Source organism: Haliotis cracherodii, unplaced genomic scaffold, assembly GCF_022045235.1.
Source record: "Haliotis cracherodii isolate W230 unplaced genomic scaffold, xgHalCrac1.p SCAF_5, whole genome shotgun sequence".
NCBI classification, from domain to species: Eukaryota; Metazoa; Mollusca; class Gastropoda; order Lepetellida; family Haliotidae; genus Haliotis; species Haliotis cracherodii.
Window position 1 is genome coordinate 38913250 of NW_027266308.1, and position 26829 is coordinate 38940078.

Sequence of the window (26829 nt, forward strand, 5' to 3'; positions counted from 1 at the left end):
AGAACGGTGCACTAGCCTACTGAAACAGCCTCATGGAGCTATTATCACAAACACCATTTGTAGGACACATGTAGATCTCAGACAGATGAGGACAGTGCACTAGCCTACTGAAACAGCCTCATGGAGCTATTATCACAAACACCATTTGTAGGACACGAGAACTGAGGTGCACACTCAGCCAGGTAACAACAAGGAAGGGGACCTGGGTACTTCTTCAGTATAAAAATCCCCACAGGAGAGACAAGCATGGCCCTGGATAAACCACAGAGAGACAAGATTAGACATTGGATACCAACTATTCCCTGAAATCCCCATAGGGAGACAAACATAGGTACTGGGTACCTGCTCTCTCTGTGGCTGCCCCTAGGGAGACATTTAGGTACCTATTCTAGCTGTGGCTGCCCCAAGGGAGACATTTGGGTACCTATTCTAGCTGTGGCTGCCCCTAGGGAGACATGTGGGTCTTGCTGTAACCATGGTAACATCTCACCTTCTGTAGGAAGTCAGTGCCGCAGAAATCCTCCAGTATTCCCAGGCACACCGGACAGGGAGTAGTTCCACTGCTGCCGTAGGTGCTCAGGTCATCCTCCTCACACAGCTTGCACACGAGCTTCCGCAGGTCCTGCAACATTTGTCCATTCCAATTTAACAACTGTTTAAATGTTTAACAACTACCACAGTATCAAGGGTTATGGACTAGACTTAATATATAAGTGATTATGGTCTAGACTAAATATATCAGTGATTATGGACTAGACTTAATATATAAGTGATTATGGTCTAGACTAAATATATCAGTGATTATGGTCTAGACTAAATATATAAGTGTGATTATGGTCTAGACTAAATATATCAGTGATTATGGACTAGACTTTATACATAAGTGATTATGGTCTAGACTAAATATATCAGTGATTATGGTCTAGACTAAATATATCAGTGATTATGGACTAGACTAAATATATCAGTGATTATGGACTAGACTTAATATATAAGTGATTATGGTCTAGACTAAATATATCAGTGATTATGGTCTAGACTAAATATATCAGTGATTATGGACTAGACTAAATATATCAGTGATTATGGACTAGACTAAATATATCAGTGATTATGGTCTAGACTAAATATATCAGTGATTATGGACTAGACTAAATATATCAGTGATTATGGACTAGACTAAATATATAAGTGATTATGGTCTAGACTAAATATATCAGTGATTATGGACTAGACTAAATATATCAGTGATTATGGTCTAGACTAAATATATCAGTGATTATGGACTAGACTAAATATATAAGTGATTATGGTCTAGACTAAATATATCAGTGATTATGGACTAGACTAAATATATAAATGATTATGGTCTAGACTAAATATATCAGTGATTATGGTCTAGACTAAATATATCAGTGATTATGGTCTAGACTAAATATATCAGTGATTATGGACTAGACTAAATATATCAGTGATTATGGACTAGACTAAATATATCAGTGATTATGGTCTAGACTAAATATATCAGTGATTATGGACTAGACTAAATATATCAGTGATTATGGTCTAGACTAAATATATCAGTGATTATGGTCTAGACTAAATATATCAGTGATTATGGACTAGACTATATATATCAGTGATTATGGTCTAGACTAAATATATCAGTGATTATGGACTAGACTAAATATATCAGTGATTATGGACTAGACTAAATATATCAGTGATTATGGTCTAGACTAAATATATCAGTGATTATGGACTAGACTAAATATATCAGTGATTATGGTCTAGACTAAATATATCAGTGATTATGGACTAGACTAAATATATAAGTGATTATGGTCTAGACTAAATATATCAGTGATTATGGTCTAGGCTAAATATATCAGTGATTATGGTCTAGACTAAATATATAAGTGATTATGGTCTAGACTAAATATATCAGTGATTATGGACTAGACTAAATATATCAGTGATTATGGTCTAGACTAAATATATAAGTGTGATTATGGTCTAGACTAAATATATCAGTGATTATGGACTAGACTAAATATATCAGTGATTATGATGATCAGTTTATCCTGAAAGCATACTTGGACATTGTATACTCACACGCAAAGAAACGAAAGTCGAGTATGCAGCACACATGTTACTTATTTTCAACAGTAAAGACAAGAAATACTAATAGGGCAAGATTGACAAAAATTTGACTGAAGACAGTTAAATGGATTAAAAGGCAGATGACATAATTGGTTTTTTTCAAATGTTAAGGGCTTACACAGTTTCGGGTCAATACCCAAAATGTCAGTCAATACCTGGTGTGACCACCATTAGGATTGATCACTGCCACACATCTCCTGTAAAATTGAGTGGATCAGATGATTTGTGAAGGCCCTACGGATCCTCCTGCACACATCCAGAGAAGCTGTGCGTAGTTCATCGGCAGTTGCAGGGACTGGGCGCACATTGTGCAGACGCCTTTGAACCTCATCCCAGAAGTGTTTGATGGGGTTCAGAACAGGGCTGAGGGTTAGCCACGGGAGAAAACGGATGTTGTGTTGTTGCAGACAGGCCATGGTAGCTCTCGCAACATGGGGACGAGCATTGTCCTGCTGGAATATGTGTTGTTGATGTTGTGCAAAAAATGGAACAACGTGGGGTCTGATCACTTGGTCGATATACCACTGAGCAGTGACGCCCTGTCCCCGACCTTGACCAACATTCAGAAAGCACATGGGTCCAAGTCTTGCATTAAGTCCAATCCCTGCCCATATCATGACGCTAAGTCCACCCCATGGATCCCTTTCCACAAAGTTTTTGTCAGCGAAACGATCCCCTCAACGCCGCCAAATCTGACTCTTCCGTCGGCATGGGAGACACAAAGGCAACTTTCATCAGAGAAGATGACACGCCTCCACTCACGATGACGCCAATTGTGATGACCCTGTGCCCACTGAAGTCGTGCTTGTCGATACCGTGGTTGGAGAACAGGACGACGTGCTGGTCGGCGACATCTGAGGTTGTTGGAACGGAGGCATCGGATCACAGTGTCCTGGCTAATGTGCCGATTATGTGTTCCTATGGTCTGTCAAGCACTTTCACTTGCAGTTAGGAACAGATGTCGCTGGTGTTGACGGGTAATCTGCCGATCTTGTCGAGGTGTGGTGACCCTAGGACGACCACTCCAAGGAAGGTCATCTGTGGTCTGTGTAACATTGGATTGATGCAGGAGACGGTAAATTGTTTTTATGTTAACGTTGAAATGATGGGCAACATCTTGGACAGACTCTCCAGCTTCCAAACGTCCGATAGCCTGGTTTCTCTGAATTTGAGTTTGGCATGGCATTGTTGACCAAGGAGTGGTAGGTCCAAGAATCGGTCACAGTTTTATACCCACGGCAGTTCGTGACAGTTCGTGCATTTTCGATATCGCGAGAAATGGGTGCATGATACCCACATATTCATTGAAATTGTGCGTTTTGGTGATTCGTTTTTTATGTTGTGTTTTTACTCGGGGCTTCCAAAAGGCAATAAAAAATATTGATAACACCATCAGGCTTCACTACCAGCGTAAACTTGTATATATTTATGGTTCTGTGTTTGTTACCTATTTGCTTAAAACCACTTGCGTTTCTTTTGTGTGTGAGTATATATATTCTTTCCCCCTTCCACTCCAAGAAAGGGTGATGCATGTTATCATATCCCAATTCTGTAGATGAATGCTCATGATATCAATCACTGGATTGTCTCATCTTCCCAGAGCAAGGGAGCTAACTGACTGTAAAAGTCCAGTTTCCACCCTTGCCAAACTAATCGGGAATTATGGAGTTATATTTTGACTGGACTAATGACATAGTCCAATCAAAATCCTGTAACTAAATTGACTTCCAGTTTGTAAACTGTGGAGCAGATTCTGCACTCCTGCGAAGTAAGATCCGTTCTATTGTAACATAGATTTTGGTTATCAATCAGTTCGTCTTGACTTGGCGCAACCATTTTGTTTAAAGCAAATGCACATGATCATGATGATATGAGGGGTGGAATCCGATTGGTCAATAGGAGGGACATAACTCGTAACGTCACTGGTGGCGCTACGATCCAGCCACGAAATACCAGGCCAGTTTGGCAAGGATGGAAACTGGACTTTTACAGTCAGTTAACTCCTTTGCCTCTGAAAGATGGATTTTTGGTCCAGACTCGATTATTTACTTCATCATACAGCTGGAATATTACTGAGTGTGGAATAACAACAACAAATAGGATAGGGCCATGCAACAATTAACTCGATTATGGGGTTCCAATGTATATAACTTGTCACTGCACCAATCATACTATTTGGGCCTTGTGCTGACTCTTATACATGTCCCGAATAATGAATATCATATTAATGTTGCAATGTCAAATGCCCTATTTTTCAGTTTGGGACTTATCATGAAAAGTTTTCCTAAGCAGTGAAAAGTCAGGAAGATTTACAGGTTTAGAATGCTATGTAATAATCTGTTTGCAGCACACTCTCCAGGTTTTTCACTATGCTATAACCTCACCTCTTGATTTGCTTTGTACACCCATGGCCTTTTCTCCCCAAGATATCGCAGAACACATCGAGGACAGCAGCCAATATCTACCAGGCTTCCTGCAATCAATGTCGTCTCTGCATCCGATGACGTCAACAGCTCCAACTGAAATAGTGATGCAAGCATTTGAAGGAGTCTGTGTGAAATGTAGAAGCTGTCTCCTCTTACATGTATCAATGAGAGCATCCAATCACATTGAACTAGCTTACCATGCTATACAATGTATGCAAACAAAAAAATTGTTATAGATGTAGTGATTATTGAGATTCATCATGTTCATTTTTAGACTAACTGACCATGTTGACAGAGTTGACATGTTTATCTGCAACATGTTTAATAGATTTGGCTGGGATTTGTCTTTGACAATACAACATGATACACACAGTGACAAAAATAAGGTAGACTGCTGTTTATCAAGTTATCTGGGTGCACACTAATTGGTTCACTGATAGCCTTTGAACCTGTTGAACACTTCCTATCTCCTTACCATAGCTGTAGTCAACTGGTCACATGAGTACATGTTCACAAAATGAAACTGTTCAAGAAATCTTTGGTTTTTATTACATTTAACATGTTTAAATTAAATTAATTAAATTAATTAAAATTAAATTTGTTTAAAACTGATACTAACCAGTCGTTGGTGGCAATTCAAACATATAAAAATACTGTATGTCTAAAGATGTATTTAATGATAAGTAAACTTCAGCATGTTCAGAATGTCTCGGAAATATCGATGTACATGTAACTAAGCCATGTAAACGAGGAGACTATTTGATTATTGTTGTGCAAGGGTATTGGGTCAAACAGTTTGAGTAAGGGTCAGTCACTATATCACTGGGCCTGCCAAAAATTGGGAGCGTGTCAAAATATTTGTGTGTGAACGAGTTAATCAGTTTATGTGCGTACTATCTTATCAGGCCTGGGATTTCTTTACATCCTCTTCATTATGCTCGAATCTCAGCCATTCAGGCCTTGTTGGCAAAAAGAACCATTTACTTTCTGAAAAGAGCAGCCTGTAGGGTGCAGTAGCCACCGAAACATCTCGTGGGTCAAGATTTGGTTAACGTGCTATAGCCTATGCGACTGAAGATATATCTTGCACTCGCTTAAATTGTCACGAAAACAGGTGACGTGTGTAAAATATGACAAGACAAAAAGTAATTGAGATAACACCGAACATTTGTATGTCGACAACTGTCAGATATGTTAACTGATACTTTAGGCAAGACATTAACTCTCGGTTCCTGTAGCTAAATAATGTCTACAGTCAAGTATCACATTAGCAAATATTTTTTTCCATGCTTACATCCATGGGGGCAGCCATCTTTCTGGGTACGTCGAAAAGACGTAAAACGATTTAAAACGAAACAAAACGATCTCGCAGCTTTGAGTCAAATGGGACATTAATTCAGTTACATTTGTAGTCCTAGCAGGTTTTATTAAAGTCCTTCAAACGATACTCTGATTTTATAACTAAGATGATATGATTTATACCTATCTAACAGTTAATTAGTATCCTACAGGTAGGTAGAGCCTTCAGACCTATCTCACAGACTGGAGAATTGTCCGCCTCTATCGGATATTATTTTTGGACAAAAATATTCGGTCAAATTATAAATATGGAATAATAATGAACATTAACCATCCAATTGCTTTTCATATTGGTTATGTTTTAGTTCTTAACAAATGCATTTCAGTTTTATTTTCACAAAGTTTGCTAATGTTTATGTATATCATAAATACGTCAAAGAAGCATTATCGTGATCATGATTTTAATTTTCTCGTAGCTTCTTGATGCACTAATGTACAGAAAATAACGACCCTCCCCAAATATGTGACTTATGTTTTATGACCCTCTCCCAAAGGACTGTAATATATTGGATGACCCTCCCCTCACTCACCCCCACCCCTATAATAAATTACTGTTCCCTAACACCTACAAACAATTAAGTTTCTATGGCAAAAAGCATACACTTTTGAAATTGCTCCCTCATGTATAAATATGGACTTGCCCACTGTCAGTGACCATGTGTTACTACACCATTCTAACTTTTAACTTGAGATTATCTGAGTCGTTTACAACATGTTACCAAATGTGGTTTAAACTTGAGACTATCTGAGCCGCTTACAACATGCGACCAACAGTGCTTTTAACTTGAAATTATCTGAGTCGCTTACAACACGTGGCCAAATGTGGGTTAACTTGAGATTATCTGAGTCGCTTACAGCATGTTACTAAGTGTGGTTTTAACTTGAGATTATCCGAGTCGCTTACAACATGTGACCAAATGTGCTTTTAACTTGAGATTATCTCATACTCTTACTTCATTTAACTACATGTGATTTTAATCCAGTGCTCATACAGTCCTGAGCCGATTTACTGTATCCTGGCAGCAGACAACCGATGGAACTCTCCTACTTCCTGTGCGGCAATGATGGGGACGCAGATAGGTTCTTGTGCTTGCGTTTACTTCAACAGGAGGACACATTGTACATGGACGGCACCTCTATTCTTGTTTTTTCTGCACTTTGGAAAAATGATACAGGTAGTTTTGTGATTGTTGCCTACCACAACAATACCGCACAGAGAGGTTACCCGAACATCTATGCCCTCATCACATAATAGCAACAAAACACTTTCCATATTCATAGGAAATATCTGCCAAAACTGAGTCGATTGTACGATTCCGACCGTATCATGAGCATGTGTTTAGGAATCACTACGAAATAGTGATAATGCTAGGTGTTCGCGAAAAGGTGAACGTATCCTGTCCCACAGGTCACAAACACATGCAAAGGCAAGCCATTTTTTCACCTGAAAAATAAATATATGGCACACGTGAAAAAAGGGAATTGCTTCGGACATCATTTTGCCACTGATGCGTCAAATTTGGAAATGTCCTCCACATGTCTACCATTAAACATTTTGAAAGCTTTGCTGACGCTTTGAATGTTGTAACCTTGATCAAACAACTTCTGAACAAGAGCCGTATTACGCCTTTGGACATCTTGGTAGAAAGGGCATGCTCGATTTTACCTCAAACGTGTGTAATGTAGACACCAAGGGCTGGAACTGCAGGAATATTGCTCGACTTAAAGGGAAAGTTGACTGTTGGAAAATTGAAGTCATCCCTCTTGTCATACAGTCATGTGGAGAGTGTATTGTGACGCTGAATCTTTACACATATATCTAAATATGCAACAGATGAAGCGGTCTCACTGGTCTCCGATATTTCTAGTTCAGGCTGGGACATCGATATGACCCTGAAAAAAACAGTCTCTATTATCTGCCGAAACCGTTCCATTTGGCGCATAAGGCAACAAAGTGGTTGAAATACTATGGATTGATCACTGAAAATCAGTGATGACACCAGGTGTTCGCGAAAATGGCAAGCATGTCCTGCCCTACGGGTAGCACCTACCACTGAAACACGCTGCATGATAATACGTGTTGTTTGTTTCCTGACCCCACAGAGCTGTACCCCTGCCACACGACGGCGGTCTGTAAACAATCGAGTCTTTACCAGACAATCAAGTGATGGACCAGACAATGCAGTGATACGATACCGCGTATGACAAAGAAACATTGCCTGAACAGTATAACACCTATAGATATCGGGATCGATGTTCGGCAAGCTGTCGAAGATTAGTAGCTCTAATCCGATTTACTACATCAAATGTACTTCAGCAAAGTGTCCATACAATGACTCGTCACCTCGCGACCTCCCACACACAAACATCACCATGCATTGTTGTTCGACCCAATATTCTCCATAAACCCACGCAAGAATTTGGTATCTCGTTTCATATCCGAATGTCAAACACATGAAAAAGGCAGCCAATTGTTTACCTGAAAAAACAACAGCAACAACAACAACAATCACAACCACATGGGAACATATGGTACAAGTCAAAAGAGGGAATGTCATCAGACATCATTTTGCGTCTAATTTAGAAATGTCCTCCACTTGTCTACCCTAAATATTTGGAAGTGTTACTATTATCTGGAATGGGGTAACCTTGATCAAACAACTTTTGAACAAAAGTGGTATGACGCTCTTTGAATTCTCTGCAGGAAGAGCTTGCTTGATTGTACCTCAAAAGTTGTTAAAATGTAGACACCAAAGGCTGGAGCCGATGGCATATTGCTCCACATAAAGGGAAAGTTGAAGTCACCCCTTGTTGGTTGGTTTGTTGTTTAACGCCGCACTCAGCAATATTCCAGCTATATGACGGCGGTCTGTAAATAATCGAGTCTGGACCAGACAATCCAGTGATTAATATCATGAGCATCGATCTACGCAATTGGGATCGATGACATGCATCAACCAAGTCAGCGAGCCTGACCACCCGATCCCGTTAGTCGCCTTTTACGACAAGCATAGTCACCTTTTACTGCAAGCATGGTTTGCTGAAGACCTATTCTAACCCGCAATATCCACGGGTCTCACCCCTTGTCATACAGTCTTATGAATATCTTTTGTCACTCGGAATCTTTGTACATAGATCTAAATATGAAACAGACGAGGTTGTTTCACTTGTCTCGTGTATGTCTATCTCAGGTGGGAGTGGAAGTGAATTTGCTATTTGACGATTATTGAATGGTATCAGGTCATTGATATGCCCGAAACATCTTGAGCCAAATTCCCTTGTTTTGGTTTGTCAATCCGAGCAGACATTCCCAACAAACACAAAGAAGTTGCAATTAGTAAAGTTCTTTGTCTTCATGTTCAACGAAGTTCTAAATGACATTCAAAGCGAAAATATTGATAATATATGACTGAAAAGACTTGTCCTTTAGTGAAGTATAACTTGTCAAATCGTAGATGTAAGTTGGTTTAACCTATATTTATATATTACACGATTATGCAATGTGATATGTTTTCTTTGGAGAAGGTTTTAAAAGTAATTAGGATTGCATATGCTTGACGTACAAAACGTTCCAATTAACGATAGAAAATTACATTACATTTCAGACACTATGTTACAAATGCATACTAGTATGTAAATATACAAAGTCAGGGCCAGAGAATACCCAGTCTCGATTATCCACCGAAACAATTTCCATTGAAAAGGTCGTAAAGGGCAAAATAGTGGTAAAAAATATATGAATGGATCCCTGTAAAGCATTCGCGAAAGAAAGTCAAAATACTAAAATTTTGGCTATAAGGGCCGACCATTTGATGTGAGCCTGAATTTTCTTTTACTCCTTGCAACAATGTAATTTTTGTGACAGGCAAATTTTCTTCAACAGTCTGAAGCTTCTTTATTATTATTCAAGTATTTGCGGGGACAATTTGTCAAATTGTCGGCCTCTAATTGGTACAAAATACATACAAAAATGTGTTAGAGGGAAACTCATGGTAAAATAGGTTTCTGTCCCGCCCATTCATTAAGTGTTCCATGTTGATCTGAATCACTCGTTTAAATCAAACAGGGTATATCATATGAACAAATATATCCAAATACATGTACCTCATTTTGCTTTTGTCAAAATGCAACATGTATTTTGTGACACACCGATTTATGTTAAAATACAAGAGCATGTATTTGTTATGAATGATACCAAAGGTCACCACGCAAACTTGTCGAATAAAGTATTGAACTGGATTAAAGGATACTATATCACTATTCGTAAGAAAGCATTTCCATAACATGAATCAATAACGAATCCTGCGAATAGGGTGATGGTGATTTTAGAATGAATACGTGCTTTGCCTTTTGTGAAATTTGCTAATGTGCTATAAAATCCCAGACTTCCTAAAGCGGTCACGTACAAATAATGTGGTCACACGCTGATATACAATGCACTATTGTCCTAAGTACGCATGGTAAACTTAAGAATGTACTTCAGCAACAACCACACCGGTACTCATTAATTCTAAACCGATCTATACCAATAAATAAACTCAAGTTTTGACCAGTGTACATAAATTACATGTTTGACCTCTGTCCAGATGAAATAAACAACGTTACCTTCGATCGCTAACAACTAAATACGTTGACACAAAAAAGTAATTTTGGTTACGAATATAGCTGTACATACCCTTATGTTTTTCATCTTACAGAAAGCTATGTAAGGAATACTATCGCGAGTCAAATACATAAAACCTTATCTACATTTTCTCCATGTTATGATATATACAGCGTCATATGCTCACATGTACTAAAGAAGCCCAGGGCTTTGTGCCAATAAGGAACATGTGTTGTTGGGATCAATGGGCTAATCTTAAGGGCGGGCGATGCATACTAATAATGCCTCCTTTCCTTAAAGCCTTTCAACATATACAACCAGCCAGGGTACAAGACTACCATGGGTATAAATACGTAACCAGTCGGCATTTGGACGCTGGAATGTTTTAACATCGCAGTTGGCATTGAGAAAATCAACATGAACAGATGAAGGTGATTAGCTTTTGGATGCTTTTTTGCATTAGAGGACAATCCATAATCTTTGTTTTCCACTTATTTAAACCTCCATACGAGGTTTAAGGAGCAGACAAAGACACAAAATGGAGGATTCGTGCTTCAAAATACACACCATGATCAAAATAATGACAGTTTTGGTACTAACCATTCCCACCCAAGCCTTCCCAGGAGATGGGTCGTGTGTTCCAAAGGATTGCACGCTCCAAGATTGGACTCGGTGGGGAGACTGTTCAGAATCATGTGGCGACACAGGCGTTCGGGATCGAACCCGACTTATTCTCCAGGAAGCGAGTTGCAACGGCAAATGCAACTACAACACGACGGAGACAGAACCATGCAACCGTAAATGCTGTCCCAGAAATTGCCTAATGGACCATTGGTACGCCTGGTCCTGCTCCTGCTCAACCACGTCCTGTACTGACCCTGGTGCAAGAATTGCATGTTCCAGGTATAGGTTTCAAATCCACCCTTCTTCTTGTGGAGGGTACTGTGACGACCGGACAACGGAGAAGCTGTGTAACACGCTATGCTGCTATAAGGATTGTGTGTATGGGAGCTGGATGACGTGGGAATCTTGCAATGCACAGTGTGAACAGACAGGGACACAGCTTCGAGAAAAGTTTGTTGAGCAGAAATCGGAATGTGGTGGCAAGATGTGTATCGACATCCCCCAGGAGGTGAGGGAGTGTGAGGGTCCGTGCTGTCCAGTGGACTGTGTCCAAGGGGATTGGAGTCAGTGGTCAGAATGTCCGGCCACGTGTGGCTATGCCAATATGACCAGGACTAGGTATGTAGAAGAAGCCTTCTGCGGAGGGAAGCCGTGCGACAAGCCTGTCCATACTGACTATAAGGGATGTGAAAGATACAACAACGTGGATTGTAAAGTAAGTATTAAACAAACTAGTATAAAACCTTTGTTATATTAACGCCACGACCTGTTAATCAATGCGATGAATTGGTATTAAACATTGATGCAATTCCTTATAATAAGCATTAATTACAATTACCAGTGAAACAGTCTCAGATACTTTATATTTAGATCTATGCATAAAGATTCAGTCACAAATGAGATATCTACAGTAGTAACGGTATGACAAGAAGGGTTGACTTTCCAATAGTTAACTTTTTCAACTATAGTCCTCTTATGTCGAACAATATTCCAGGAGCTCCAGATCTTGGCATCTGCATTTCACAACTCTTCAGGTACAATTATTGTTGACTTGTACCAAATGTTCCCGGTTGAAGAAATGACTTGCATTTGCATGTGTTTGTGACGGGTGCCGTCTTTGGGTCAGGATATTTTCACCTTTTCACAAACACCTGGTGTCATCACGGGTGGATGATGTAGAGGGTATATACGGGTTGTTGGTGTTGACATATTGTGTGATTGATGTAGATGTTTGGGAAAGGAAAGACATTTCTTTACAAGAGCGATACACCGAAATGCCAAACCTAATCGAAATTGGATGATAAATGGGCTTAGAAAATACGTATTTGTGAAAATAAAACGATATGAGATATATGTGATTATTTTGGTTCTAAGTATAGATTCTGATATAAATCAACGCACACTTTACAATTCTTATTGAAACAGCAAGAATTGTAACTGGTTTACCAAGCTATACTTCTGTTAACAAATATAATGTGAAACTTCTTGGGTGCCCTTATTGGAGCGTATGAGTACATTGTGTTTATATGATGAAATACATAACTATATGACACCATCATACCGTAATGGTACCTTACTCTGTCTGGTCAAACATAACATACAGCCTTAGAACTGCTCATAAATAACCATTCCTTTATTACATACAAAGATTTCTGAATCCTCGTTTTTACCTTCCTCTGTTAGAAAATGATAAATACCTCACTCAAGAAAGGACTATTTGAACCTTCTCTCGAGTATAAGAAGAGATAAATACAGTTCCACCACATTTCTCATATGGTCTCAAGAACATTAACATTATCATATATAATTCAGACATGGTGATAGTGAATTTAAGAAAATGATTTTTCAAAGAAACACTATCCATGCTGATAGAGCAGCACATGTCGAAACTCATATCATTTTTTCATTGAATGTCAATTTTTTATATATTAGCTGGAAACGAAGTGTCATTTGATGTACGCTCGTATTTATTGTAAATAAGATGACATGTAAATCTATGGGAGACGGCGATCTAGACTGTGATAACTTGTGATCCTTTTCATGTGAATACGAGGCCTGGTCAAAAAGTTTTAAGCCTGACTAACTTTCAACGATGGGCCATAACAAAGTGAATTAGTCAATGTAGTACATTGTTTGTGTAGTTCATTGCACGTGTAGTTAGTCTGTTGAGGCCGTTTGTACAGCTAGTTGAACGTGACAGGGGTCCAAATGGACACAGAAATGGAAAAGAATGAGTTCCAAGCAGTCATTACGTTTTTGCCTTTAGAGAAAGGTACTCCCAAATGAATTCATGACCGCATGTCACATGTGTATTGGGATAAGTGTCTTAGCTATTCCACTGTTAAACGTTGGACAGCTATGTGTGTAAGGCTGGGAAAACAAGCCTTGATGATGACCCTAGGTCTGGACATCCCTCAACTTCCATCAAAGAAGATTCAATCAAGGAGATGGAAAAACATATACTGTCAGATAGACGTATTAAATCGTTGAACTTGAGGAAGACACAGGTCTAAGCCATGGATCCATTGAAACTATTATTCATGAACAGTTACAGATGAATAAGATATATGTTCGTTGGGTGCCAAAGTTTCTAAATTCTGGAAAAATGACATGACATTGCCAGAGAAAAATTAGAGCTAATTCAGGAGGGTTTTGTCAAATTCAAAAAGAGATTAGTAAAGTCTGATGAAACATGCGTCTATCATCCCGAGTCAAAACATCAATCCGTGGAATGGAACCATTCCACTTCTCCGGGACCAAAGAAATTCAAGTCTTCAAGATCAGTGAAGAAAGTTATGGCCACTGTATTCTGCGATGCAAAAGGTGTGATCTTTGTTGATTACTTAGAAAGTCAAAAGACGATGATCAGTGCCTACTATGCTGATTTGCTTCATCGCCTGGGAGATTCTATCAAAGAATAGGGGCGAGGAATGCTGACTGCTGGAGTTCTACTTTTTCAAGCCAATGCCTCTTCTCACACCTAAAAACTTGCAAATTCTGCTGTGCGACAATGTGGGTTCGAAGAGCTTCCTCACCCTTCACACTCGCCAGACCTGGAAACAAGTGATTTCCACCTGTTTCCTAAACTGAACAAACACATTCGTGGAAAGCGCTATGACGACAACGATGACCTCAAAGCTGCCGTCAATGAGTTTTACAGGGTGGCTTCAGAAAACTTCTTCCTGACTAGAATTGAAATACCTCACTATTGATATGAGAAATGTTGGGAAAGCAGGGATATTATTTTGAAATATAAAATTAAAAACACTTTCACAATTGTTGTTTTTGTTTGTTAAGCTCAGAACGTTTGGACCAGCCCTCGTAAAATATGTTTAAAAGGCAGGTAAAGTGGAAAAAATGATTGCGATTTTTTGCGAATATAAACTTTGTCAATATTATATTCGTAGAAAGTATTTAAATGTCCAAGTGAAAGTGATGAAATCTCCGTAATCGGCTTCCAAACACAAACCTATTTTTGGGCGTGGCCTAAAGTTGCCGCCGCAGCGGTGACAACTGTTTTGATTGGTTGTTACGTTGGCTGAAATAAAATGGATGACCAGACAGAAAAAGACTCGCGACGGAAGCAGGCAGACTGGGAGTCAGCCCGGTCGTCATGAGCGGTGAAATTGCGCAGCGCTTCAAACACCGGGAACCCGTTTTAACCTCTAGTAAGGGGATTCCCAGCACTGGAAGTTTTTTTCGTTTGGGGGACGATGTAGCCTTTCGAGTTTTTATCGTTTGTTTTTCCGGGTTTTTAAAATTTCATTTTGATCAAGCATTTGTGATTCACTATGCCCTAAAATATTAAAATCTGCTAAGTTGTAATGTTGACTTTACATCAGCGACAAAATCCATTTCCATAATCCCCACACATTTCTTCTAAAAGCAGAGTCCATTGTACGATTCCGAATATTTCACGAGTATGTGTTTCTGAATCACCATCAAATAGTGGTGATATCAGGTGTTCGCGGAAAGGTGAGTGTATCCTAGCCCACAGGGAGCACCCATCATAAACACAGGCAAAGGCAACGCAAGCGTTTACCTGAATATATCACGGGAATATGGTACAAGTGAAAATAAGGAATTGCATCGGACATGATTTGTGTCAGTGATGCGTCACATTTGGAACATGTCTACCATAAACATTTGGAGGCATTACTGGGAGTTTGAATGATGATGTTGTTACTCTGATGAAACAACTTCTAAACAGTCGAATGACACTCGTTGAAGCATGCACAATGGTACCTAAAACATGTGATATGTAGTTGGTTGGTTTGTTGTTTAACGCCGCACAATATTCCAGCTACATGACGGCGGTCTGTAAATAATTGAGTTTTTGACCAGGCAATCCAGTGATTAATATCATGAGCATCGATCCACGCAATTGGGATCGATGACATGTGATATGTAGACACCAAAGGCTGTAGCTGCTGGAATAGTGCTCGACATAAAGGGAAAGTTGACTATTGGAACGTTGAAGTCCCCGCTCTTGTCATAGAGTCCTATATATGCCAACTATTTGGGTTATATGGTTATGAGAGCATAATCTGCCATCAGTATGCAGGATGGCTTTTCGCTTCAGTCAGGGTAATAGCCAATTAACCAGCAATCTGTTGCCACTGGTGTTTATGTCACACCCAGTCACAGCTTGAAGCATTGTTGTATGGTGTAGCCATTACAGACGGGAATATGACAAAACTGGATATATGAATGGCATAATCTTTACTGTATAACAAGTTACAAACACAAATCTTGGATATGGTACTACTTATCTTGCTGTCCTTTGTCGAACGTTTTACTCGTATGATTAAAAATGTATTACCTATTCTATTCACGATTCAAAATACAAATGAGCGGGTGGATTAAAATTCAATCATGATACTCCACCTTAATCTCTATTCCCATACGATAATGTCACCATACAGAACGTCATGGCATCAGTTTGTATAACATTATATTCCGCGAAAGTAACATTGGATGAAGTTAGTGTTTCTATAACACGTCTATTTCATAATAATAATAAACAGTCCAAGGGTGTGGGACATTTCAATGTCCCTGTTGATGTTGTTGATGGTTCTGTACTGCTGTCTACCAAGCGGAGTGCCATATCAAATCGGCTCACAATCAGTTTTTCAAGGAGAGATCTGAACGACCACTGCATCGAATATATGTGCAGTGTGTTGAGACGAGAAGCCACCCTGCAGAGTCCTTCGCTTGGATGAAGTCGACTGGCTTGAAAAGTGATAATTATAAAAATTCTTTGGAATAGGCCCGTATACGGTCTTAGACGTAACCATGCCAACAAACCTGATCTTGTCCTATTTCATAAATCCAATAAAATCAATTATGACATTGAATTCTCTGTCGCGTCTGACACTAATGTGATTGACAAGATTCAGGAAAAACATGGCAAATATGCAGACCTCACTCCGAAGTATCAAGTTGTCTGACTCCCCATTGCTCTAGGTGCCTTAGGTTTGATGTCTCCCATTCTGTTGACTGACATTGGGGGAGTACCGAGGTCTGTCGCAGAACAAAGCCCTTCTGACACTTTGGGAAATGCAGAAGTCTTCACATTCTTTGCGGGGGCCATGAGCTGATACTGAACCTAACCATCCTGACTGCGAGGATCACCAAATCTCCTGCATTTATTTATCATAATCTGTAAATAATACTTCTTCTAATAATACAAATGATAACGGCAATGATGATGTTGATAAATATGAAATGTAGATTATGCAATGCATTTAATGAGACTGTCCAACAAATTGTCAGTGGATGTCAAATACGCAGCTTGAATTAAAAGTTGTATTCTAGATATATGGATGCAGGTTATCAGAGAAAGACTGAAAAAGTCGAATCAGTGCCATAGGGGCAATCTGCCAAAGAGCCCAACAACCCCATTCAATTAAGTCTTTCCAGCAATGGGATGTTTAGGACCAATTCTAACCCGGGCACTTCGGGGTCCGAGATGATGAAATAGTAAGGCGAAATTGATATTGTTTCATGGTGACAAAAGTGTCAGCTATGTAGAATCGTGAGTCAAGCCCAATAAATAAAATTTAATGTTTGCAATTGAATAAATTTCCAACATAAAATATGTTCTCAGCTCATATGGACATGGCATTCCTATAATTAATACCCCGAAGTATTTACTTGAAACATAAAACATGTTATAGATATATAATGAAGTATAATGCATATATAATTTTATATACAAGACACACAATATTCCCATTTTGCCAGGAGCTCTATACTTTTACATAATGGCGGTTCTTATTACAATGAACTCACATGAAGTGAAAGTAAAGTTAACAGTTCTACTAGACTTCAGTTCAAGTTTTGAAACTATGACATCACTGTGTTCCTGCAGGTATCCCCCTGGTCACAATGGACATTGTGCGAACTGGACAATGGTCACTGTGGGCGTGGCCAGAAGGAGCGCATTAGGTCTATACTGGTCGACGGACACTGTCACGGTCAGTCGTGTCCTGAGCTCGTAGAAAAGAAAAACTGTTCTGGTCCATGCTGTGTCCAGGACTGCGTGGTCACTGAGTGGACGCCCTGGACGTTCTGCAGCTCCACCTGCGGCAAGGGGGTGAGGTGAGACAACATCATCGACATAATTACCTTTCCGCGACTAGAACAGTTGCCAGCTTCAATCTTTGACCAATGGCCTCCAACTCTAAACGGGCGACGTTGTAGCTCAGTGGCACGTCGTGGCACTTAGCTTCCAGTCAAGAGTAATTTTAAACATTCTTCTTCCGGAAATACAATGCCGTTGTGAAGTTCTATATATATAATGTACTTTAGTCTGCAGTCTGGTTATAAGCGTATTCAAGGCGAACCGCATCCCCAGAACTCCACCTGCCAGTATATATTTTGTATGTGTCACGAGTGTTTTAGCCGTGAAGATCCGGTCTTCACCAACCCATGCTTGCCGTAAAAGGCGACTATGCTTGTCGAGAGAGGCGACTGACGGGATCGAGTGGTCAGGTTCGCTGACTTGGTTGAAGCATTTCATCGTCTCCCAATTGCATGGATCGATGCTCATGATATCAATCACTGGTTTGTCTGGTCCAGACTTGATTATTTACAGACCGCAGTCATATAGATTGTATATCGCTGAGTGCGGCGTTAAACAACAAACAAACAAACACGTGTGTGTATATATGTAGCTACCACTTGGTGATCGGATTAAAGAAGCACTTTACATTGACTAATTAATATTTCGGTCAGTTTTATTCTGAGGCAAATATATACAATGCTTTCCAAGTGAATAGTTGGTGTTATAACATAATCTTGACACAGTATTATTGAGTGTAGCATGGCACACAGACATAAGGTAAATTCATGTTAAATTGTCAAACACTTTTAAGTATGATTAAAACTACCATCCTTGTCTTATTTATCGTTCTCTCCGTTTCGACTGCTAAAAACTATTATACATATATGTAGGAAAGGTTGAAATCCAGTACGTTTTTTCCCAATTCTTTCACAAGTCAACGAACCCGTAACACAACCACCGAACAAGCCTGCAATGGTTCTCCTTGTCCCGAGTTGCTGGAGAGCAGGGAGTGCGAGCAGACGACAATTCGAGACTGCGTGTTCGGGGCCTGGTCCGAATGGTCAGCATGCAACACGGACTGCGGGGAGGGTCTGAAGCTCCGTAGCCGGACCATGTTGACACCGGCGTACTGCGGTGGTCAGTGTTCGGACACAAAGACAGAGGAAACAGCTCCGTGTACGTCTCACGCTGCCAGGCAGGACTGTGAGGTAAGCTTTGCATGTTTCCGACTTTCCGTAATCCTCATTCGGCTTGTCCCGGAATGGGATGAGTTGGTCACGAATGGTAAGCTTTGATGTTTGACTGGGCCCCTTTCCACCTACGCCTGCTGCGCGAACGAACAGTGGATCCTATTAATACTGGTGTCTTCTACGTCAATCCAGTCTTGTCCCTCTCGAGGCCATGGCGAAATATATATTTATTGCTTGTTACGTGTGACTGCGAATATTGTATTTGGATATTTGCATAAATAGCTCAAACGCTACTTATAGCCAATGTTGTACTTTTAGTAAAAGGTCGCGTCAGATCAATATGTTAAACTTTCTCCTGGTGTACTTTCATATAAAAGGTATTTATGTAGGCTTGTTTGATCGACGTGTTTACAGTTATACGGTAGTCAGTAGCTAGAGAGAAAGGTAGGTCTCAAGATCGGAATATTTTTGGCTTTTATTATAGATCTAGTATTCATTGAAAATATTGACTACACACTATGAAACTTAACACACTCGGTAAAAATTACAGTTAAAGCATAAAAATCTGATCAAACCAGAAATGTTCCTTGATCTTTTGGTGTTGCTCAGTCAAGAGACACATGGGAATACATGTTTCTAAGTTATAACATCTAACCGAATCTCTTTAAGTTGGATACTGTCCCTGAGTCCTGACAATATCCTACTTGTTTATCACTACTTGAAACAGAATAACTGGAATCTTTTAGTGGTCATTTTATAGAAGCAGATTGATCGTTTCGCCTGAAAAAACACGTGGTTATGCAAACGCTCCGATGATGGAAGTCAGCTGACAGCTCACTGTTTGTCCTATTTATTTATTATTAATATTGTATTGATTTCTTTAACATGTGCACGTACTATGTATGTAGTTCTTACTGCTGTGCATTTACAAACAAATTGGAAACACCCTTGTCGGGTAACTGGCAAACCAGATATATTGATACTCTAGGATCAATTCTTTATTTCCACCATCTTCCGGAGGAAAGGGAGTTAACTGACCATGCAAGTCCAGTCTCGACGAAGTCAGTTAACGCCCTTGCCTCGGGAAGATGATTTCCTACCTAATGAGAGTCGACTGTATGACTTGTATGACTAATACGACTTAACATTCTCGTAAGAACATGATAATTTTGTCTCGATCAGTGACAACTAGGTCGTGTTTACCCATACATGTGCTATATAAATGCCGTAGTGATTAAAATTGTTACATCGCTGGTCGCCATGAGCTGAGGTAAGCTTGTGGCCCTTGCATCTTCAATGAGCAAATTGCTGCATCCATATTCCGTCCCCCTGTTGTATTCAGCTTAGTCAGTGGACCCAATGGTCAGTGTGCGTGCGCAACTGCAAGGAAGGGGAAAGGAAACGCAACAGAACCATCACACAGAACGATGATTGTGGCGGACTCACGTGTTCCAATCTTGGACTTGTTGTGAGTTAGTTTGCGTAGAATAAAAGAGGCATGGGTTTATATTGTTGCCAGGCTATTCTACTATTTATCTGCCTTTGGTTTGCTTCACATGACAGAAAACAAGAAACCTCGTCATCATCATCATCATCATCATCATCATCATCATCATCATCATGGCGGCGTTTTACGGTTTGTCCTGTATTTCATGATGAACAATCTCTCTAAACTGTATAAACAATTATTGCTATTTCCGTGAACTCAGTAAGTTGATTGATTAATACATAATAAAGTTGACAGTGTATGTCATGGTCATCTCAAAATTCTTTTTCATGATTTCAATATAGGACATGTTGATACATCATAACTTTGATTCGTAGAGATCAAGAAAATGCTGGTGATTTTTCGACCAAAACCAATTTCAATTTCCTGATATAGTGAATATTTATATGAATAAGGGAAACCGGGATATCCAAATATATATGATGATAATAATGTTTAGATGTCTAATATCGCTTTTGCTATATTAATAATTCATATTTTGATATGTAAACTGAATGATTGACATGTGAAACTGGGGATTGAAGAGTACAACTGCCACTAAAAGATGTTTGCAATCTTGTTACACCTTTTGTGACGTCATTTAGTATCACCCACGTATATAATTCATATCAGTAGTATCATTCTGTGATATCGCTGAAGTATCATGTGTCATATCAATGACAACAACGTGTCATGCTGGTGCTCCGTACGTACAACATGTAATGTGATATTAACGTTGCATGTAGGGTTCCTCAAATTGTAATGTTGCATTTGTACAATTCAAAATTGACGTCAAAGCAATTTGTCAGCAGATGGTCAATATCAAGAACAGCTTACCTTACCTATATGGTCAAGGAAGACTGGCAATATCAGCAAAGTCTTTGTAAAATATATTGATCTATACAAGTGACATTGATTAAAGGAAGACATCGAGCCAAACCCAAAGATTGGAAGACCTAAAGTAACACGTGACGTAAATACGCCACAATGAAATTCACTTTCTGCACGCGGCACCAGTGTTACTTTCTAGTTAGGATACATATGTGCAATGCCCACACGATGTAAAGAATAACACCATAATGAAAGCCTTATTCTGAGATTAAGCACCTTTTCGAAAGAACGCTTGAAGGTAACCTTAGAAATATAGAAGTGTATCCTTATGTAGAATACATTGTAAATATTATATTAATGTTCCTATTCAAAAGCATGCACAAGTACATGACACTTGACATGATGCTAAATGTGAAGTCTCATTATGAAAGAACCAGAGTAACCATGTACCGCAGATACTGAAGCTAGGGATCACGAATATTTTGGGGGATATTTTTTGTAGTGAAGATTGAGCACACAATTTCATTAAAATATCCCTAAACACATTCATGGCCTCTAATTGTGTTGTTCAGAACATTTGAAAATGTTATAATTTTCACGACCTATTACTTCAGTCATCCACAAAATGAAGGGCGAGAAGTAGTCCTGAAAAAATTGTTGGAAACATAAATGGTTATGGATGAATGTTTCATGTCTTCCGTTCGCCTCTACGTAAGCAAGAACCTACCAATACAATTTACCAAAGCGACAGCAGGACAAGCCTGTTTCATTTCACACAACATTGGCCATGGTTACAAGGCCGCTTTGTTTTTTTTAACTTTCTGCACTGCTTGGACTTTTGTTTCTGGCTTAAGGTGTCGCGGTGGTCACAATGGGGTGAGTGTCTGCGCAACTGCTATAAAGGATTGCAAAAGCGTTATCGAAACGTGACAGTGAATATGGAGTGTGGTGGGCAGACTTGTCCCCGGATGAGCGTAAGTTATATACTCACCAGCATCAATGAAAACCTTCTTGTGTCCGTTATTCAGTTTGCTACCACCATTGTCGTAATCGATATACTCTTACATACCACTTATTCCATATATATATTGGATGAATGAGGTGGATTTGCAATTACAGATGTTAAGTCTCAACAATTGGTCATTTTGGTTTAATTCACGTGGTTCAAAAGGTGGCAATGATCGACCTACATTTGTTGGACATTTCTATCCGTATTTCTTCCCTCCACTTGCAAGTGTTCGTGTTATGTGGTGCAGTGCTCAAGTTCAGAAGTATGGCTAAAATGAGTCAAAACTGCAACCTAAAAAAATAATCTGATGAGTGAGTGAATGAGTTGGGTTTAACGCCGCTTTTAACAGTATTCCAATGATATCACGGCGTGTCAGCTTAATGTGGGAGGAAAGCCCAAGTGATGCAGGTCTCAGACGTTTACCACTTCGGTGAAACCCACGAGCATGGGTATGGTGCTGACAAACCTAGAACCTAATTGGGGCGAACCGGGATTCGAACCCACAAACAGGTTTCTGGCGTGCCCAAGGGACGCAACTCTGCACGGCCCCTTAAACGACTGGGCCATCCGTGCCCCCTAATCAGATGAAAGAAGGGTGTCCAAATGATAAAATAATAATAATAAGTGTATTTTGGGTACCAACACACAATTTGCATCTGCACAAAGCGCTGCATGATATATCATATACATTTTACACACAAGCATGAGAGATGCAGAAAAAGTAAAATGCTAGCAGTAGGGATGTTTTTGGAACAGGAAGGTCTTTAAATGGGATTTCAAGGAGGCTAGTGTTGGTAGGACGAAAATCATCTTGTGCTTAAGACTTGGTCATCTAAATAGTGAGTGAGTGAGTTGGGTTTATCGCCGCTTTGAATGGTATTCCAGTCATATCACGGCGTGTCAGCTTAATGTGGGAGGAAAGCCCGAAGTTAAGCAGGTCTGAGACGTTTACCACTTCGGTGAAACCCACGGACACGGGTATGGTACTGACAAACCTAGAAACATACTCGGGGCTAACGAAGATTCGAACCCACAATCATAGGTTTCTGGCGTGCCCAAGGGACGCAACTCTGCACAACGAATCGCGGCGCCTTAGGCGACTGGGCCACCCGTGCCCCCCATCTAAATAGAAACATAGGCCTATCTACTCCTACGTTACAGGGTATTGGTTTGATCGGTGTACCCCATCAAGCTTTAAATGAAGTCAAACATGTGCGTCCATTATAACTGCATGATCGTTTTCGGTGAAAGTTGGTATCGGTTTGATTTTGTATGTTATGATAGTAAAGTTATAAATATACATGCTATATCAGATGATATTCTAATATCATATTAGATGATACTTTGTGATCAATGATTTTTCATGATATGATATTTTTATTGATGCAATTTACTCAAAATACTAACGAAAACATGATATAAACTTATTGTAAGTGATGTATCATAGAACCCTCAAGTACATATTTCATAGAATCTAATTAAAGAACTGTGTACCCCGTCCAGGAGACGCTAAGTTGCCACCCCGAGTGCAGCCAGCTGTGCAACCAGGGCGTGTGCAGCTGCCAGGTCGGCTACGAGTTGCAGGCAGACGGCTACAGCTGCTCGGAGATCAGGTGCAAGTGGCCATACAGCCGACACTGCCCTCCAGACTTAAATTTCCGGGATGCATGTCAGAGTGTCAAGTACAACTGTCCTACCGTAAGTACCCAGGGGTAATAGCCAGGGACCCGTCCCAAAAACTTTAACATAGACTTACGGCAGTGGTAGCGCTGAGATCGTTTTATGGAACGGGGCCCTGGTCGATAAAAATATGAAACATTGATCGAGCATGGATTGTCTTTGCAACTCATTTGCAAGAGCCGTGAAGATCCGGGAAGAGAATAGGTCTTCAGCAACCCATGCTTGTCGTAAGAAGCGACTAACGGGATCGGGTGGTCAAGGCTGGCAGACTTGGTTGATGCATGTCATCGTATACCAATTGCGTAAATCGATGTTCATGATGTCAATCGCTGGATCGTCTGGTCCAGGCTCGATTATTACCAGACCGCCTTCATTAAGCTGGAACATTTGTGTGACGTTAAACAACAAACAAACAACATATTAGGCAAAAGAGTGATATCAGTCAGACATCAGACCCACCGAGTAACCGATCGACAGATAAACTGCCGACGTATCAGTCATGTGTAAGACCAGTTGAAATGCCTTCATACCACATACACGTGGTCAGTTGAACGGTTATATAGGGGTATCACCCATAAGGGCACGGATATAGGTGAACATATTTTCAGTAATTTTCAATAAGCATTGTAACAATTGTTCCATTGTTTACATCGTTTGCGAAGAGGCGCATACCAGCCTGGGGGCGGTCGGGTAGCCTAGTGGTTAAAGCGTTGGCTCGTCACGCCGAAGACCCGGGTTCGATTCCCCACATGGGTATAATGTGTGAAGCCCATTTCTGGTGTCTCCCGCCGTGATATTGCTGGAATATTGCTGGAATATTGCTAAAAGCGGCATAAAAACCATACTCAGTCACTCAACCCCCCCCCCCCCCCCCCCCCCACACACACACCCCCACCCCCCACCCCCCCTACTAGCCTGGCGTCACATGAACGCATTGTCCAAAATAATTGCGGATGCCGTCTTCCATTGTTCATGACGTCATGACTATAGTACATGACGTTCCAACAATAGATAAGTGAACTGATGTCTGCATTTGTGATCAGGAACCCACATAAGTAATCCACACGAGACAGATTAACTGGATTCGAACCCACAATCACAGGTTTCTGGCGTGCCCAAGGACGCAACTCTGCACAGCGAATCGCGGCACCTTAGACGACTGCTCCCCACCCCCCTCCCCCCGTAACTGCTTCAAGTAGAAATGTTGGTCCACTTAGCTCTCAGTGAAATAAAAATATTTTTGTCGTTGATATATAAATTGAAATTTGCTTCTTGCAAATGTAATTGTAATCTCCAACGAATGTCTTGTTCCAGGGACAAAGTTACAAGGATGAGTGCTTTCCTATAGGTTGTACCAGCGAAGGATTTGTCGTCAAGGGGGCACCGAAGTCCATCCATTGTCAAAAGAACCGAACGTGGTCAGAGAACTCGCTCTACTGTGGCTTGGCCAACAAAGCACCCCTCGGGGTAACTGGACTCTGTACTTCACTGTCTAAGAGGCGACTATGCTTGTCGTAAGAGGCGACTAACGGGTTTGGGTGGTCAGGCTCGCTGAATTGGTTGATGCATATCATCCTATCCCAATTGCTTTGATCGATGTTCAAGATGTCAGTCACTGGCATGTCTGGTACAGACTAGATTATTTACAGACTGCCTTAATATAGCTGGAATATTGCTGAGTGCGGTGTGAAACACCAAACAAAACAAAACGTTACTGTCATCTGGTACAATGTCAACCTGTTTTGGGAATTTGATATTGTACTTTTCTTAAAATGAAGTTTTCATACAAAGACAATTTTGAAAGTCACGGTCCCCAAAGAACATATATATATATATATATATATATATATATATATATATATATATATATATATATATATATACTACTCAAAAGAAGTTAAGGATCACCTGATTCTTTCATATTACAATAGTTAATCTCTCATGCCATGACAGATTAACTTTACCAATATGAAAGAATCGGGTGATCCTTAACTTCTTTTGAGTAGTATATATATATATATATATATATATTTATGTATTGTCCGAACCGAAAAACGGGCGGTAAGTGGTCCACCTCTGTAGTGAAATCAGCATCTTATGAGCTAATGCCCACATTGTTATAGATTGAGATAAACGCTACAGAGATTGACGAAAACTGGCCAGTTGGAACCTGTTTTGCTGCCTTGACCACCCTAGTGGACAACGAACCTTACGACGAGCACGTCTACTCTGTTGTGAGCGACGACACGGGGACGGTGATGATCAAGGATAACAGAGTCTGTCTACAGAAGGAGGCCAGCTACGAGTCAGAGTCGTCAAGAGAGTGAGGAGGGATATAGAAGTTCTGAGAGAGTGTGGTTTAACGCCACTTTGAACAGTATTTCAGATATATCACGGCGTGAGAAAAAGGGAGGAAACGGTATATCGGATAAAGATTATTACCACTTTGAAACTTCCATTGGTATGGTGTTAGAAACGTAGGATCGAACAAACGATTCGAAATCACAATCGGCAAAGTCAAATCTTAATGAAATATTTCATCTGTACCATCTGTACCACCTGAGATAGCCCCTAGTGTCGTGGGAAGGGGTGAGTGGGATCATATAATATGATTAAATATCTTTATTACCTATGAGGGCAAGCATCTCGGTGTTCATAAAAATCATATGTGCCCTAGGTCAAAACACGTCACGAGACAACACTGTATTGTTTCCGTCATCCGAACGGCATTGTTTATGTCATTCGAATTTTATTGTGACGTGAGATTGGTATGACGTCACACTAGAAACTACGTCAAAGCTGTTGTAAATAGAACATCATATTCGTATTTATGACATACTATGTTTACGACACTCGTGCCTAAATTCCGGTATTTATCTCGCTCTCGCTC

The 26829-nt window shown here is 40.1% G+C and overlaps 2 protein-coding genes across 3 annotated transcripts in view; one reads left to right on the forward strand and one right to left on the reverse strand.

Annotated features, from left to right (window-relative positions):
* LOC139444151 (tRNA pseudouridine synthase Pus10-like) overlaps positions 1 to 5907 on the reverse strand; it is a 24796-nt gene extending 18889 nt beyond the window's left edge. For both annotated transcript variants that reach the window (XR_011651748.1, XM_071225049.1), the window contains exons 1-3: positions 5884 to 5907; positions 4548 to 4682; positions 491 to 622 (exon numbers count right to left, since the gene is read on the reverse strand). Coding sequence is in view for 1 of the 2 variants with exons in the window: in XM_071225049.1 (XP_071081150.1) it covers positions 491 to 622; positions 4548 to 4682; positions 5884 to 5901 (285 nt within the window). In the remaining variant the exon portion in view is untranslated. The remainder of the gene's footprint in view (positions 1 to 490; positions 623 to 4547; positions 4683 to 5883) is intronic.
* A 5182-nt stretch (positions 5908 to 11089) lies between these two features.
* Positions 11090 to 26829, forward strand: part of LOC139443682 (protocadherin Fat 4-like) — a 71668-nt gene continuing 55928 nt past the window's right edge. Inside the window, exons 1-7 of the mRNA XM_071224621.1 lie at positions 11090 to 11890; positions 17549 to 17778; positions 18678 to 18951; positions 22105 to 22224; positions 23763 to 23957; positions 25254 to 25406; positions 26063 to 26262. Of these exons, the coding sequence (XP_071080722.1) occupies positions 11090 to 11890; positions 17549 to 17778; positions 18678 to 18951; positions 22105 to 22224; positions 23763 to 23957; positions 25254 to 25406; positions 26063 to 26262 (1973 nt within the window). The remainder of the gene's footprint in view (positions 11891 to 17548; positions 17779 to 18677; positions 18952 to 22104; positions 22225 to 23762; positions 23958 to 25253; positions 25407 to 26062; positions 26263 to 26829) is intronic.